Consider the following 14,528-nt stretch of genomic DNA (forward strand, 5'->3'; position numbering starts at 1 on the left):
GAATTATGCTAAACGGCGTGTAAGCACTTGCATCTCTGTCTAGCAAAATGTCTGGGTGATTAAATTAACCACTTTATACTATTATAATATGATTATTATTGGATTACTATTGTTTATTTAACAGAGTTTAAATGTCTTATATAGAAATGTATGTAATAGGTCTCTAAACGTACTTAGTTTTAAGTACCTACGTGTAGAATCGATAATATTGTAGCCAAACTGTAATTAAGATAATCATAAGCATTGTTATTGTTAATATTAAGTAACAATAATTAATTTGATAACGAAACAATAAAACGAAATATTTTTGTACATGGTAAATTATTTTTTATTTACTCCCTTGGTGTCATTTTGATTCTAATAAAAAAAATTGAATATCTATCATCATACATGAGCTCTTGTTTAGGTTATATTAATTTGGAGGTTTTCTCTATCGTCTACAAAATATTTTACTACTAGCCTATAATATTTGTTGGTGTAACTTGTTCAACGCATTTTAGTAAGGCTGGTATTTTGGCGTGTGTGAAAGTATTGCACTAATATTCTCTAAGATTTTAAAATGAACTGTCTGGTTAGCAATTTGTTGTGCGCGTGTTTATATAGTTCCTCCTACGGCCCGCTTAATATATTCGCATGGCCAGCGTCAGCATATCGGCCAGAGTCAACGTAATACGTTGATTCCAAATCATTGGGATAAGGATAGCAAGACAATAATGGGTAAAACATTACATTTATTCGAGAGGGTTATTTCTGAAATACGAAAGCCTGAGTTATTTATGAAGGTATACTATATTTTCCTTTGAACAAGAGCAGTATAAAAATTATATTTGCCATGATCCAAGAAATGAGACTCGGATTTTCTCTTCCCTATTATAACACTTAGCTTACGTAATTAATGGACTTCCTATTACTTTATATATATCCTAATAATGTAATAAATGCAAAAGTTGGAATGGATGAATCGATGTTTGTTACTTTTTCACGCAAAAACTACTTAATAAATTTGAATAAAATCTGGTATACAGGGAAATTATATCCTAACTTAGCACATACTTTATGTATTGACTCACGTGAGCGAAGCCGCGGTGTACAGCATTAAAAATTTGAATCAAAATTTGATATACAGGTAAGTTATATCCTAACTTAGGATATAGGATACTTTATGTATTAACTCATGCAATCGATCCACGGTATACAGCCTTAATAAATTTGAATGAAATTTGGTATACAGGTAAGTTATATCCTAGCTTAGCACATAGGATACTTTATGTATTGATCCACGCGAGCGAAGCCGCGGTATATAGCTTTAACAAATTTGAATGAAATTTGGTATACAAGTAAGTTATATCCTAACTTAGCAAATAGGATTCTTTATGTATTGATTCAGCCGCAGGATACAGCTATTAAGACAATTAAAACATTAAGCTCTTTTCAATGTTTTTGTTGAATACAAAATGTGAACTCGCACAATCACTCAAAACAACTTTGTACCATCACTAACATTAAATATTTATACATAAACACTACACATTTAACCGCACATATAGGAATACACGGCTCACCGCTCACGTATTCTAGATTTAGCCCCTTATTCATAAAAACATCGAACCTCTCTGTCTCACATAAACCTGTTTTAGCCTTTAAAGTGTTTTGCCCTTTTCTTTTACACTAATTTCTCATTTTGAAAAACTGCAACAGTAAAAATATGTTTGTAAGACGTTTCAGTTTTTATGAATAAGGGGTTAGATTATATAGATAGAGTGTTTCCTTACAAAACGCATCATTAATAACACATCAACTGTTTTATCCATTTTGCGTGAACAGAGTTGCCATATTGTACATTTACTACTTACTATATAGGAGAAATTATGTTATAAAATTAAAATGAATTGAAAAATTGATGCAAAATTTGATTAAAAATGGTCATAATTTGAATAATACATGTATATTAATGTGTTACCAATGCAAATATAGTTATTATTATATAATATGAAAAGAAATAGTTCCCAGTTTAAATTACAAAAATAGACTTGGGGAAATTTTTAATCTAATTACTTGCAACTGAATAACTGGCATGTATTGATTTAAAAAAATATGTGACAAATTGAGTCTCGGCCAATTTCGCTGGCAAATATTACCACGTTTTTAACACTCGATGCTCTATCTATATAATCTAATATAATAAATTGTAACTAGTATAATGTGTTGTTTGCGGTAGAAAATAATTTTATTACACATTGCACGTGACTTTATCCAGAATGAGTGAATTTGGCGCGAAACCTTAATTCCAAGGCGATAAAATGACAGCTAATAATGTACTTCTGCAAATTTGCTCATGTCTGGCCAATGTAATTAGGTACAGGTCTTCTAGAGGGAGTTGAGGCGAATCAATTGATATTTCTTACATACTACATGTTCTGGTGATTAACACAGCTTCATCACGAATATTGTGATATTTTCGGGACACATGGTGTGTACAACATTAGTCATTTATTCAAAAAACAATGTATATTGCGTCTGAAATTATATATGATCTTACAAAAAGCATTAAATTGAATATTAGAAGTATTGAATAACAATAGTAAATATATTACACAATCAACAATATCAACTTCAACTATAATATATATGTCAAATTTATTTTTTAATTCTAGTATTAACGTTAATCACCAGTAAGTCTATAATGGAGTAATAGCATTTTTCCCATAAAAGGGATCATAGTTTAATGGTATGCTTTTATAATAATGGGGTCGATTCTGGAGCACCATTTCTCTGATCCTATCTCTAAAATAAAATTACGATTCGGTATCACAGCGACATCTTTGTTGTAAGGATAAATATTAACAAATTTTATAACAGAATGAGTGAGTGAGTATACTTTATTTGCATTACAAAACGATACAGTTGTATAACTGTAATAAGGCGGTCTTATTGCTGACAGAGCAATCTTAGAAGTCAAAATGATCCGTAAAATAGTGAATTCGCAAAATTACCAAATTAAAATATTACGATTTAGTAAGAGATAAGTATAGAAAAATGGTATCTCAGAACTAGCCCGGCTATCTAATCTTCACATTTAAAAAGTGATTATTTAAAATGAATGTCATACAAATAAAATTCTTTAATACTATATTATTCCTTGCACTCTAGACAAGTGACAAAGGAATACGTCGATGGAATTGACATCACTAATGAGTCCATGAGTTTGAATAAGACATCCGACATTGCTATCTCATTCTATCTCACGGATTCGCTAGTGATGTCCCTTGCCACCTATCTAGAGGGCCTTAATTGATTTAAACAGACATGGTCTTTATAAGACTCGATATCTTCCGGAATGTCTCCTATAGTGTAAAAAGTTTTGCCTTATTCTTTTATAGTTATAACGGGTTTCTTGTGTTTTGCCCCCTTTCTCCTCTCCCTCTCATGCCACAAAGAAGACAATATTGAAATCGAATTTATTTTTTGTTAGCTGCAATATAACACTGAATATCTGGTTCTCATATTAGGATACTTTGTGTTTTACATACCATTCTAATAATACATAACACATCCTAAGTTGAATATAATTTCTTTTTTTTTTTATGAATTTAATAAGAAACCAGTGCAAACATATCTAACATTAACATTTAACGATATAATAAACTTACGATTACTTAGTTCGCCTCGACTCTCGTTGCTTAAATACTACACTGTCATATATATATGATCATATGGTTAAGTCATAAATGCAGGGATAAGCAAATATTGTTTGCCCTAGAGTATTGTCAAGTTATACAAGATATTGTATTTTTTTTTTAATTTATATTAAAAGTGGAACAATTAATTTGAATTCCAAAAAAGATTTTCCCTAAACAAACACTTCTGTTTAGAAACTATTTAGTTTAAACAATCGAAATTAGATTGTTCAATCTATTATAAGATTAAGAGATTTAGCAATAAGACATCCTTTTGTAAAGCATTTATTTTTTTAACACGTTCACGCCGGCGCGGGCCACCGGTGACCCGCACTAAACCGTCTTATCGGGCGGCGTGGGCCACCGGTGACCCGCACTAAACCGTCTTATCGGGCGGCGTGGGCCACCGGTGACCCGCACTAAACCGTCTTATCAGGCGGCGTGGGCCACCGGTGACCCGCACTAAACCGTCTTATCAGGCGGCGTGGGTCACCGGTGACCCGCACTAAACATTTAATTTTAATGATAATTATAATCAATAATGTATCAGAAACATAATTTTTGTTCAATAACATAAACATAAAAATAGAGTATTATACAAAAAAATCAAATACGGTTTAAATACCAAAAATTTAATATTGTTTTATTTATAACTTCATTATTTATTGTTTTTTTGTGTAATTTGTTAAAACAATTCAAGCAAAGTGCTGGCTGTACTGCAGAGAAACAAACAACGCGTATTCAGGTCTGAACAGGCAATAATCACGCGCCGCCAGATGAAACGCGATATTAATTTGAACGCCGCCTAATAGCAAAACAAATTATAATCGGCCCCGGCGTGAACGTGTTAATATTCTCATTTTAATGGTTTTATTGTGCAATAAGGAAGTTTTAATATTATTATGAAAAATGGGATCCATTATAAAATTTGTGCGTACTATCGATCTTATGATAAAGATTTCGATATGATAATCAAATTGGAACGTTTAAGTTTTTAGAGTTGTTAGAGAAAGCCGGTCGCAGCTTGTACAATATATGATAATATATATATATTTCATAGTGTAATATACGCATTGCAAAGTCAGTGCATCAGACTATTTCATTCTTCATTAAACATCTAAATACATTACAATCCACAGATGTATATCAACCATTTTAAAACTACTTACCTATGATAGAGAAACTACTATGTACATGTATAGTAACTTAGTGGGTTGGAGGGCAATTTTAGAAAGTCCTGCTCTAAAGTAACTCTAAAATTGACTAATTTTAGAACGAATGTGTTACTGAATCTCTAAAACTAAGGAAGATACTTTAGAGACAGACAATCTAGAATCGTTCTCCTGACTAACCTTATTTTATTCGGTAACATACAGAAATGTTTGTTTACATAATTTTTAATATTAAATGTGATGTTCGTATCCATTCAAAAATCACACATACAAGTGACTTTTTTACAGCTTCAAAAAGTGATATCTTAAATATTTAATTTGAAAAAATTTAAACAGCAGATTAAGCGAAACATAAAAGCTTATCAGGTAAAGATAATTATCTATTATTCAACGACCACAGACAATAGGAGCATGTCTAACGTAAACACACACACACACATAAATATATAACGAATATGTAATAAATTGTGAAATGAATAGTAATTGTTTATTTAATACAATTTCAAATATTTAATACATTTTCATATATATTTTTAAAACAATTTACAATTTCAAATTATTATTTAACAATGTTTTCATTAAATTAACATTCTTCTGTCTATATAGACAATGATTTTGGTTTATCTATCCAATACTTTTTTTTTCTAAAAATGTTTATTAAATCGGAAGCAATTTAGTAGAAAAAAAATTCTCCCATAAAACTAAAATGAGATAGTGTATTAAATGACGTAAGTTCGTATCTACAACGTTTTGTCTCAATTTTGACAATTTTGTGGGTTAAAGTCTGTTTACTAAATTATATCCGATTATAACACAAAGTGTGGCTCTATTTTTTTTTTTTTTGTTTGGTCATAATGCAGTAAGAAACATAGATTAGGTTCCTAGCTAAGGAGTCCGAGTTCCATCATAAAAAAAAAAAAACAAGTAGATGGTATTGAATATTCAAATTAAACTAATACATGGCAAATACTACGCAAAATGAAAAGTCAAGATAGACTAGCCTAAGCACCAGATCAAAATTGAATACAGGGTGAGATAGAAAGATATACCTATCCTTGTTCACAAAACGTGTCATAACCTTACTTTAACTATAGTAGTGTTTATCTCTTCAATTTGTATTACAATTCTCATATGAAAGAAAGGGGGTGAAAGGAGTTGTAAAACGTTACGATCCGTTAGGGTTTAATTATGCGTGCAGGGGCGGAAGGAGAATTCAAATAAGGCGTTACGTAACTTTTTTTTACAATTCTGCACGGTTTTTATGAAACAAAATTAATTTCGTATTCAACATTTGCAACACAAAACCGAATTAAAGATGGTGGAACGTCAATGCCAATTAGTTTGACATTGATTATAGAAATGAAATCACTAAATAACAGTTATACGACGTAGCAAACGATCAAGTCATAAGCGCTATTTAAAATATTATACTACTAAAATTACATAACAGATGTCTCTTTATATTTTAATGAACTAGGTGGTATTTTGCGAAGTCTACATCACTGGATTGTTGATTAGAATTATTTTGTTTAATTCCGCTACCATTAGTATGCGTACCACTGCCAACATTCGGAAGATTAATTACTATTATGGTTACTAAAAGTTCTAGAACCTCCCGTATTAGTCATCAATCTCCGACCTCTATTTCGCCCACGCACGTTTTGCGATACGTGCTGCATCTCTAAACGAGGTTCTTTCAGGCAAATTAATAGATCGCTGTTCGCAGATTAATGTTAACCGAACGGTGCCATAATTGCAAATATATATAGGTCTATTAATTGGCCTGAAAAGTTTGCATAGTAGTAATCAATCTTCGAGTGTTGCCAGTTGCAGAATAAAACATAATAATTTTAATCAACCAACCAGGCTCGTTATATTTTTATAAAAATGACAAAATTTTCATTATATATTAAATAATTCTCAAATTATTCTGTCAGTACATGTCAGTAAACAAAAAAATATTCACAAACATATGTTTGATTGTTATATATTTAATATTTTTAAATACATATTACTATTCGTATCAATCTCACCCTGTATATATATATATATATATATATATATATATATATATATATATATATATATATATATATATATAATAGCTATATTACTGCAAATGGCGGAATTTTCTAAAAGATTAATACATTACGATTGTAATTGTAAGTAAATAAATAAGTAATAATAATATATAACTAGAGTTTAAGAAAGCGTCGTGGTTTAAGGGTATCTCAATTTACAGACAAAAGTCACGAGTCTATTTGTGGTTGATACAAATGACTTCTGGGTGTCATTTAAAAGCATCGGATTAACCTTTAAATGGTAGAAAACACTATTAACAAACCACCCAATCAGAAGACGGCGATGGACAGTTCGCATGTCGAATGATACGTTCACCACAACGATAATAGTTGACAAATGACTCTGACTACCCTATCAGGGATTACAGTCGTGAGAATATTCTTTACTACAATCTTAACAGTGTAATAGCGTTTACTTAATCAATAGTTTCATTCATAACATTTTGTTCAAAGATTTACAATTAACTCTCGCGTGAAACATCTCAATATACTCTACAGTCTACAGTAACACTGATGCACTAAAACAACACAAAACAGTTCATTGCTTTCAATAACGGTCCCTCACAAACATCTAAATACGAAACACAAAAACAAACAAACAACAACGGACAAAGTCAAGTGTCGTAATCTTCGTCTATTTGTAAGTTGCCAGAATTTAAATGGTCTATATTTATGGGTGTTTGCGTAACTGGCTTGATTTCTACCTTCTTTATTTCCTTAGGCTTCGAATTCTGTCTCGGTAAGTGTTTCATTGAATTCTTATGAACTTCTGGCTTTGAGACCCCCACTATTTTAGCCACCGCTGTGTCCAAAACCTTTATTTCTGGCTTGGCGATGTTTTTTGAAAAGTCTATATTTAATATCGGAGTGACGGGCGTTCTGGGCGCGGGCTCCGGGTGATTATTATTGTGCTGTAAGTCTACATAGAACATAGGTTGTTGCTTTGGTACAGCCACCTCTATTCTTGGAACTGGTTGTAGGGGGGTTAAGTTGTAACTCGTTGAAGGTTGCGGGATGTACGTCGGGTTGGCTGTGATCACACTCTTGTGCTGCACTTCATCTATCAATAGGGTTTCTTGGTAGAAATTCGCGGTCCTAACTGGTTTTTCGTCTGTCTTCTTGGTTAGGTCTATAGCAGCTTCTGAGGACACCACAGTTGCTGTGGGCGGTTCTGTCTTTGGCGTTCGGTTTGGGAGTTCCGTTTCCGATGACAGTGCTCGAATCGTCTCCCTTTGGGACTGGATTTGTTGGACTTTGAAGTCGGAACCACTAGAGCTACTTGAATCTTCTCTAACTATCCTACGAGGTGGGACTGTCATATCTGAAAACCTGAAAGTGACATTAATTCGTAAATGATTGTTTATGCTATGACAGTAGATGATCTCTGCAAGTCAATCGTAAGCCCATTGCTAAGGGTAAAGAGGTTAGACTCTCGGTTGGGCAAATTTAGGAACCGAATTTTTGTAAATTGTCTCGGGTCTGGGTGTTGACGGTTCCGTCAAGTGTCCTTGAGGATCAGGTGATAGGTATGATTGTGTAACACTTATTATGTTTAAGTTACAAACTAGGATTCAAGTCGTCTAATGGTATAAAGCTACTGTAGCCTTGTATTACTAAAGGTAACAGTCGGAAGTTACCAACCTTTTAGATATGATGATCTTGACACAGTAATGACGTCACCATATTTCACCCTTCAAAGCGGAATACACCATAAAAAAAGTTTCGCACTATATATTTAATTCTAATTTTTCAGCCCTATGATCCTGGCATAGAATATGCCACTCCTTCCTTTCCCGTGGGAGTTATCGTAAGAGGCGTCTAAGGGAGGGCGAGGGAAGGGCACCAGCGTCACCCATCTGCCAAGTGTGGCAACTACTGGCAAAATTCCTCTTATGGGGAAGGCCTATATTCAGCAGCAGACAGTTAAGGGATGATATAATAAAATTAAAAAATGCTAGCCTTTTAGGGTATCTTATCAGGACGTTTTACCCACAGATATAGGTATTTTACATTGCGACTGCCAGATAAGCCGCTAAATATATCACCATCATCTTCCTACCCTTATCCCAATTATTATTTGGGATCTGCGTAATATGGTTTTATCCATATTACAAAAAGATTTGGCTTTTAGTGTTACGACTGGCCGCTTGCCTGATGTCAACCCTCTTTGGAAATATAGCCGAATTTGGGAAACCGATAAATATATATAAATTATATATTACCTTGATGAGTTAGGCGAACTTTCGGCACTAACCATCTCCTTCTCTTCCGCTGCCGACACGTCTGGAATATTTTTTACCTGGAAATATAAAAAAATAAATTATTACTCATCAACGGTCTAGCTTTTTCTATTATTTTCATAGAGTCTATGGGTTCCATAGACTATATGAAAATGGCGTCCTTAATTATCAAGGATTTCTAGACCACCGTCGCTGCATCTGAAAACCTCTGACATGGTAAGCAAATCCCATAACTATAGCACTAAATATCAAGTTTCATTTTGTAGTTGCTAAGAAAAACCAAAACCTCATAATATCTTTACTTTAACAGAATAAAAAAAAAATAAGAAATTATCTTACTAATATTAAAATGTGAAAGTATATTAAGATGTTTGGATGTTTGTTACTCAATCACACTTAAACGTTTACACAGATTTGGATTAAATTTGGTAGGTTATCATCAACATTGCGTTGCCTTTTCCCATTTCTTTGGGGTCGATGCAGTATGTCTTCTTCTTACACAAATTCTTGTCAGCTGTCATTTCGGGATTATATCCTAACTTAATACATAGCATACTTGGTCATCATTGTATCAACCGTTACTAGCTTACTGCTGAACATAGGCCTTTCCCATAAACTGTTATGGGATACTTGCTACTTGCGGAGAATCATTCTTCACTATTCTTCTCATTAAATACTGATTTACGCAAACAAAACCACGAGAATAAGCTAGTATTTTTTAAACGCAACAAATATGTTTGATCAAATGATTTTTATCCTGTGACCTTCATGACGATGCCTTTGCCATATCGGAATTTTAAAAAGATAACAATGGGCAATGGCGTATAAGGTTACCAGAATAGATATGACGTGAATTACATGTTAATATTGTTATTATGTTATTAGCCAGTGCATATTAATTATAGATGGAAGTCAATCGCGTGATGATCCTTCTGACCGGATTATCTGTACGGTTGGGCATATTTCGAGACCGGAAAAATATGGCTGTGGGTTCCTTTATTTATAACTAGATATCCGCCCCGGCTTCGCATGGCTAAAATAGAGGATATATGTTTACATTTTTTGCATCAGCTTATTGCGTCGAGTATGAATTAGAAGAGTATAATAAGCTATCCTAAAAAAATAGATATATATGCCGTTGCAGAATGTTTTGTAGAGCTATAAATGTCGACCTCAACGCGATTCCCCCTGGAAACCCTCGTAATTAACTTTTGACGAATTCTTCACTATAAACCAACTGACCTGTTTCATTCTCACCCCAGTGTATGCCAGTAACACAGGCGGGGTTACCATTTCATTATCATCAATTAAAAAATATATTATCAACCCCATTTTCCCTTCTGCTACACCGTATTTTAAAAAGTAGCACTCACCAAATCCCTGAGAAAGTCGAACCTGGACTCTGCCAAGATGCACTGCTTCACGTGCGACGGGCTGAGCGTCTTCGCGTTCCGCGCCATGGTCACTTGTTTCGCCTTCGTGAGTAGTGACTCCACAAATAGCTCGAGGGTGCGAGGTGTAGTCGAAAAACAGCATTGAGTTAAGGCGTTTAAAGTATCAATTTCAATGAAATCCTACGCCCTACTAATATTATAAATGACATGCATGAGTCTTAGTTGTTTCAACATTAAAAGAACTTTAAAATTATTTACAGGCTGTTACAATAAAACAAAATGGCATAAACTTAAATGTTCCCATTAGTAAATAAATTTCGTATTAAAAATAATATTACATGAAATAATAAAACAAATTAATAATGTCAAGTCAAAAAACAAATTAACCATAAGTTTTTTGTACTTATTACAACTACTAATTGTGTGAGGATATCGCCCTCTGGCGTCAAGTGTTATTAGATACCACTGAAGCGATATGGTGTATGTTTTATCGTGATAAGTCATCTAAAAATTATCTATTTTATGATACGTACAAAGTCGCGGACAAACACTAGTTTCTAAAATTCTAGGCACTAGTCTCCAATGTCTGCATTGAAGACCAGTGGTTAGAAGCTGATGAAGGGTACTAATGATGACGATGATAATTACAGTTACAATTCGCATAATTATTAACCCTTCTTTGCATGATTTTTTTTATTGGTGATTATTACACGGTAATATAATTCATGTTCAAAATTAAAGGTAAAATGGTAAAAAAAATAAATGTGACAGCTATGTTTTTTTTTTTTTCAGCAATGGACATTAAAAAGGTATCCAGACACGATCAACTTAAAGTTAACTTGTTGTTTTATATAATTTTTAAGCATTCAGTGTTATGATGGAAATTTTCACCATTATGCAAAGAAGGGTTAATTAGTTACCTCATCATCGCCATTATATCAGACCTTAAGTGTCCACTGCTGAACATAGGACACCTAAGATTTTTTTTTTTATTTTAAAGGGAAAATAGTACATCACGCGTGCAAAATCGTGGGCGACAGCTAGTATAAATAAGATATAGAGAGATATGTTGCAATTGGACTGAATGATAATAAATATACACAACTAAATCTGTCATCTTATCTGACTACACTATGTGGGTGTATTTCATCTGAACATTTTTGATAAAACAATGATATCATGGCATGAAATTAAACTGTATAAAAAAAGCCCTTTTGTGTTACATTTATTACGATAAGACATTTAACAATTTATTAATTATGAATAAATTTAAAACTAAATTATTGTAATTTTTGTTTTCAATATTTGCACGCTCAATCTAAGTAGATTTTGTAAGGTACTTTTTAATTTATAAGATCAAATGTTTTATACCCAAAATCATTGCAAATAAAATTATTATTATTATAAATGTAGTCATTATTAATATTATAAATTTGTGTTTTTTTTGTTATTTGTTTGCATTGTAATCACTCAGCCAATCGTCATTAATCATCACGTGGACGAAGTCGCGGGTAAAAGCTAGTAGAAAGTATTATTGCATAAGTTGGATTTTGATCAGCAAAAAAAATATTCAAACAAGTAAATTAATTCTATCAGAGTTAAGCTCGCCTTTGTACTTTTGATTACCTCCGTCTTATTCTTATAACTAGTGTGTACAATAAAGAATTAAATAAATAAATAAATTTGGGACTGACATGGGATTTTTCCAATGGTATGAAAATAGAATGGTAACCTTCATTTGTGTTATCGATACATGCTAGCAGGGTACCAGAGGGATGATAGATGAGATGTTTGTTTATCTAGCATACATTTTATTTAAAATAAAAAAGGACATGGGCCTCTTTTTATCCCGAGTAAATATATCCCAATCGTGCAGAGGAAATGGCGGGTAATAACTAGAAAGTATATAATTAACAGGAAAGGCAAGGCCAAGCTGGTGAGGGGAAAGATTAGTTATGGGGTCTACAAAGCACACAGTTATGTTCTATCATGTTGACCTTTATGTGGTACCTCCTAGTTACTAATGTGGTTAATTATTTTCGAATTCATCAAAATGGGATAACTAACCTAAATTCATCTCATACCCAAAGCCAGTATAAACCGATAGCAAAAACGGTGTTATAGTTTCATTTTCACCCATGAAAGAACCCAGCTATCGCAATGCCAAAAGGAGTCCCTGACATATTAATTTGAGAAACTTTACAAGCAACATCTCCTATAAAGTTGGTATAGTCAACTAGATATACTGAAGGATTCTATAAAAATTTGAATAAAAAAGGAAACAAAGTTATGGATAAATGTAAAGCATGTTTAATAAATTCTAAAGGAAGTTGCTGGACAAAGTATATATAAAAATGTATATGAATAGTAAAGACTGTGCAATTTATAACTTTGATAATATAAAAATGAGACTAAATACTCATCTATCCTGTATAATGATTTTTTCTTAGTATAATCATTAAAAATATATAGCAGGTCTTTATTGACATAACTGTGTAAATTAACAAAGGTCTGAAATAAAAACTATTATAAATCATTTACCAGCACTTTGTACAAATTTGTTTGTTTTAGTACTTGTGTCACATTCGTATTTCAACTACGAAGCAGCTGTGTTTTGTTTTAAAGGATGGGATATTGCAGTGAATTTACAGGGTACAGAGGCATAACACCATATTCCTTAGGAATGGCAACACAAGAATAGGTGAAACATTATCCATTATGTCTGTGTCTACGGGTGGTGGTTACCATTTTCCATCAGGTGGACCATTCTAATCATAATCAGCTTGTTTGCCATTCTATCTAGCATAAAAAAATCATACATAATGCACCACAAAAGTCTAATGATATAAACATTTTTGTATTAATTAATTGTATACTATTGCATTTTTTTTAAATGTTGAATGGCAAATAAGCTGATGGCTCACTTCATTGAAAGTGCCAACTATCACCAACAAACATGAATTTCACAATATAGAATGTAATGGCTATAGTACTCAATAAATGTTATCACAGGTGAGGTGATATGCCTCCTTACACTATAAAATATAATTACTTTTGTTTGTAATTTTAAATAGTCAAATATAATAAAGAGACATGATAAGATTGTTTACTAAACATGCCAAATATAAAAATACAGATTAAACAAAGAAAGTTTTGTCCCATATAATTATACAACAATTTGTAAATACTACAAACAATGTACATGCAATATTAAAAAAGAATAAAAATTTGTAGTTATTATTTCAAATAATAAGACAATATTAGGTATTTCAGAGCTGCTTTTTTATTTTAGAATACCTTAATGTATATTATATTAATATTTTTTTTAGTATATCATAAGAAAATTATAGTCAATGTTATATCTTTTTAATAACTTAGGCCAAAGAATGAATTTATGTGGAGGATGATGGAATCCTAAATATGTAGGTACATTAGGTAATAGTAATAAGATTTAATCCACCATATAGTTAAATATATCTAGCTTATGTTTTCCTATGTAGCTTTACTAAAATTCATAGTATTTAAAAAGGATATAGATTATAATTGGCACGGCCTGGGCTACTTTCCCCACTTCCTCGTCTGTCTGCATAATCTTCTTAATTCGCCCCTACAAACAAACAAAATTGTGATATCACCTATTTATTCAAAATCGTAGATGAAAACAACACTCTTTTTTTCACTATTCCCGTCAATTAGAGTCTCTAATACACTTACCGCAGGGAACCTTGCATTGTATTTCCTTTTCTTTGATGGCATGGCGATAATCCGTTCACTTTAACACCAATTAAATAATAAAATAAGCTCAAATCGCCATCAGAGTGTGATAGTTCTCGCGCATTTTTGAGGTTATAAAAGGGAGACAGTCGCAGCCTACTTCATTTATATACGAATCTGACAGTTCTATTCTCCTCCATTACTGTTTTCCACTGATATGGCCTTCGTACAAGATCAACTGGTATTTAAA

The 14,528-nt window shown here is 32.4% G+C and overlaps 1 protein-coding gene across 1 annotated transcript; it reads right to left on the reverse strand.

The window, feature by feature from the left end:
* Positions 1–1,425: 1,425 nt before the first annotated feature.
* On the reverse strand, positions 1,426–14,459 carry LOC113523214 (uncharacterized). The gene is made up of 5 exons (XM_052891971.1): positions 14,279–14,459; positions 14,101–14,171; positions 10,544–10,688; positions 9,153–9,229; positions 1,426–8,259 (listed from the first exon to the last, which is right to left on the reverse strand). Exons 1-5 carry the CDS (start codon positions 14,318–14,320, stop codon positions 7,545–7,547), a joined length of 1,050 nt encoding a protein of 349 aa, XP_052747931.1. The 5' UTR covers positions 14,321–14,459; the 3' UTR covers positions 1,426–7,544.
* Between the last annotated feature and the right edge of the window lie 69 nt (positions 14,460–14,528).

Source organism: Galleria mellonella, unplaced genomic scaffold (genome assembly GCF_026898425.1).
Source record: "Galleria mellonella isolate WM207_F2 unplaced genomic scaffold, CSIRO_AGI_GalMel_v1 utg146, whole genome shotgun sequence".
NCBI lineage: Eukaryota > Metazoa > Arthropoda > Insecta > Lepidoptera > Pyralidae > Galleria > Galleria mellonella.

What these genes read in the sequence shown, in the direction of transcription:
- LOC113523214 (XM_052891971.1), bottom strand. Translation starts at nt 14,320, where the DNA reads ATGCCATCAAAGAAAAGGAAATACAATGCAAGGTTCCCTGCG. An exon ending in TCGACTTTCTCAGGGATTTG is followed by an intron (nt 9,230 to 10,543) that starts GTGAGTGCTACT and finishes TTATATTTCCAG; the next exon opens with GTAAAAAATATTCCAGACGT. An exon ending in AGTTCGCCTAACTCATCAAG is followed by an intron (nt 8,260 to 9,152) that starts GTAATATATAAT and finishes TGTCACTTTCAG; the next exon opens with GTTTTCAGATATGACAGTCC.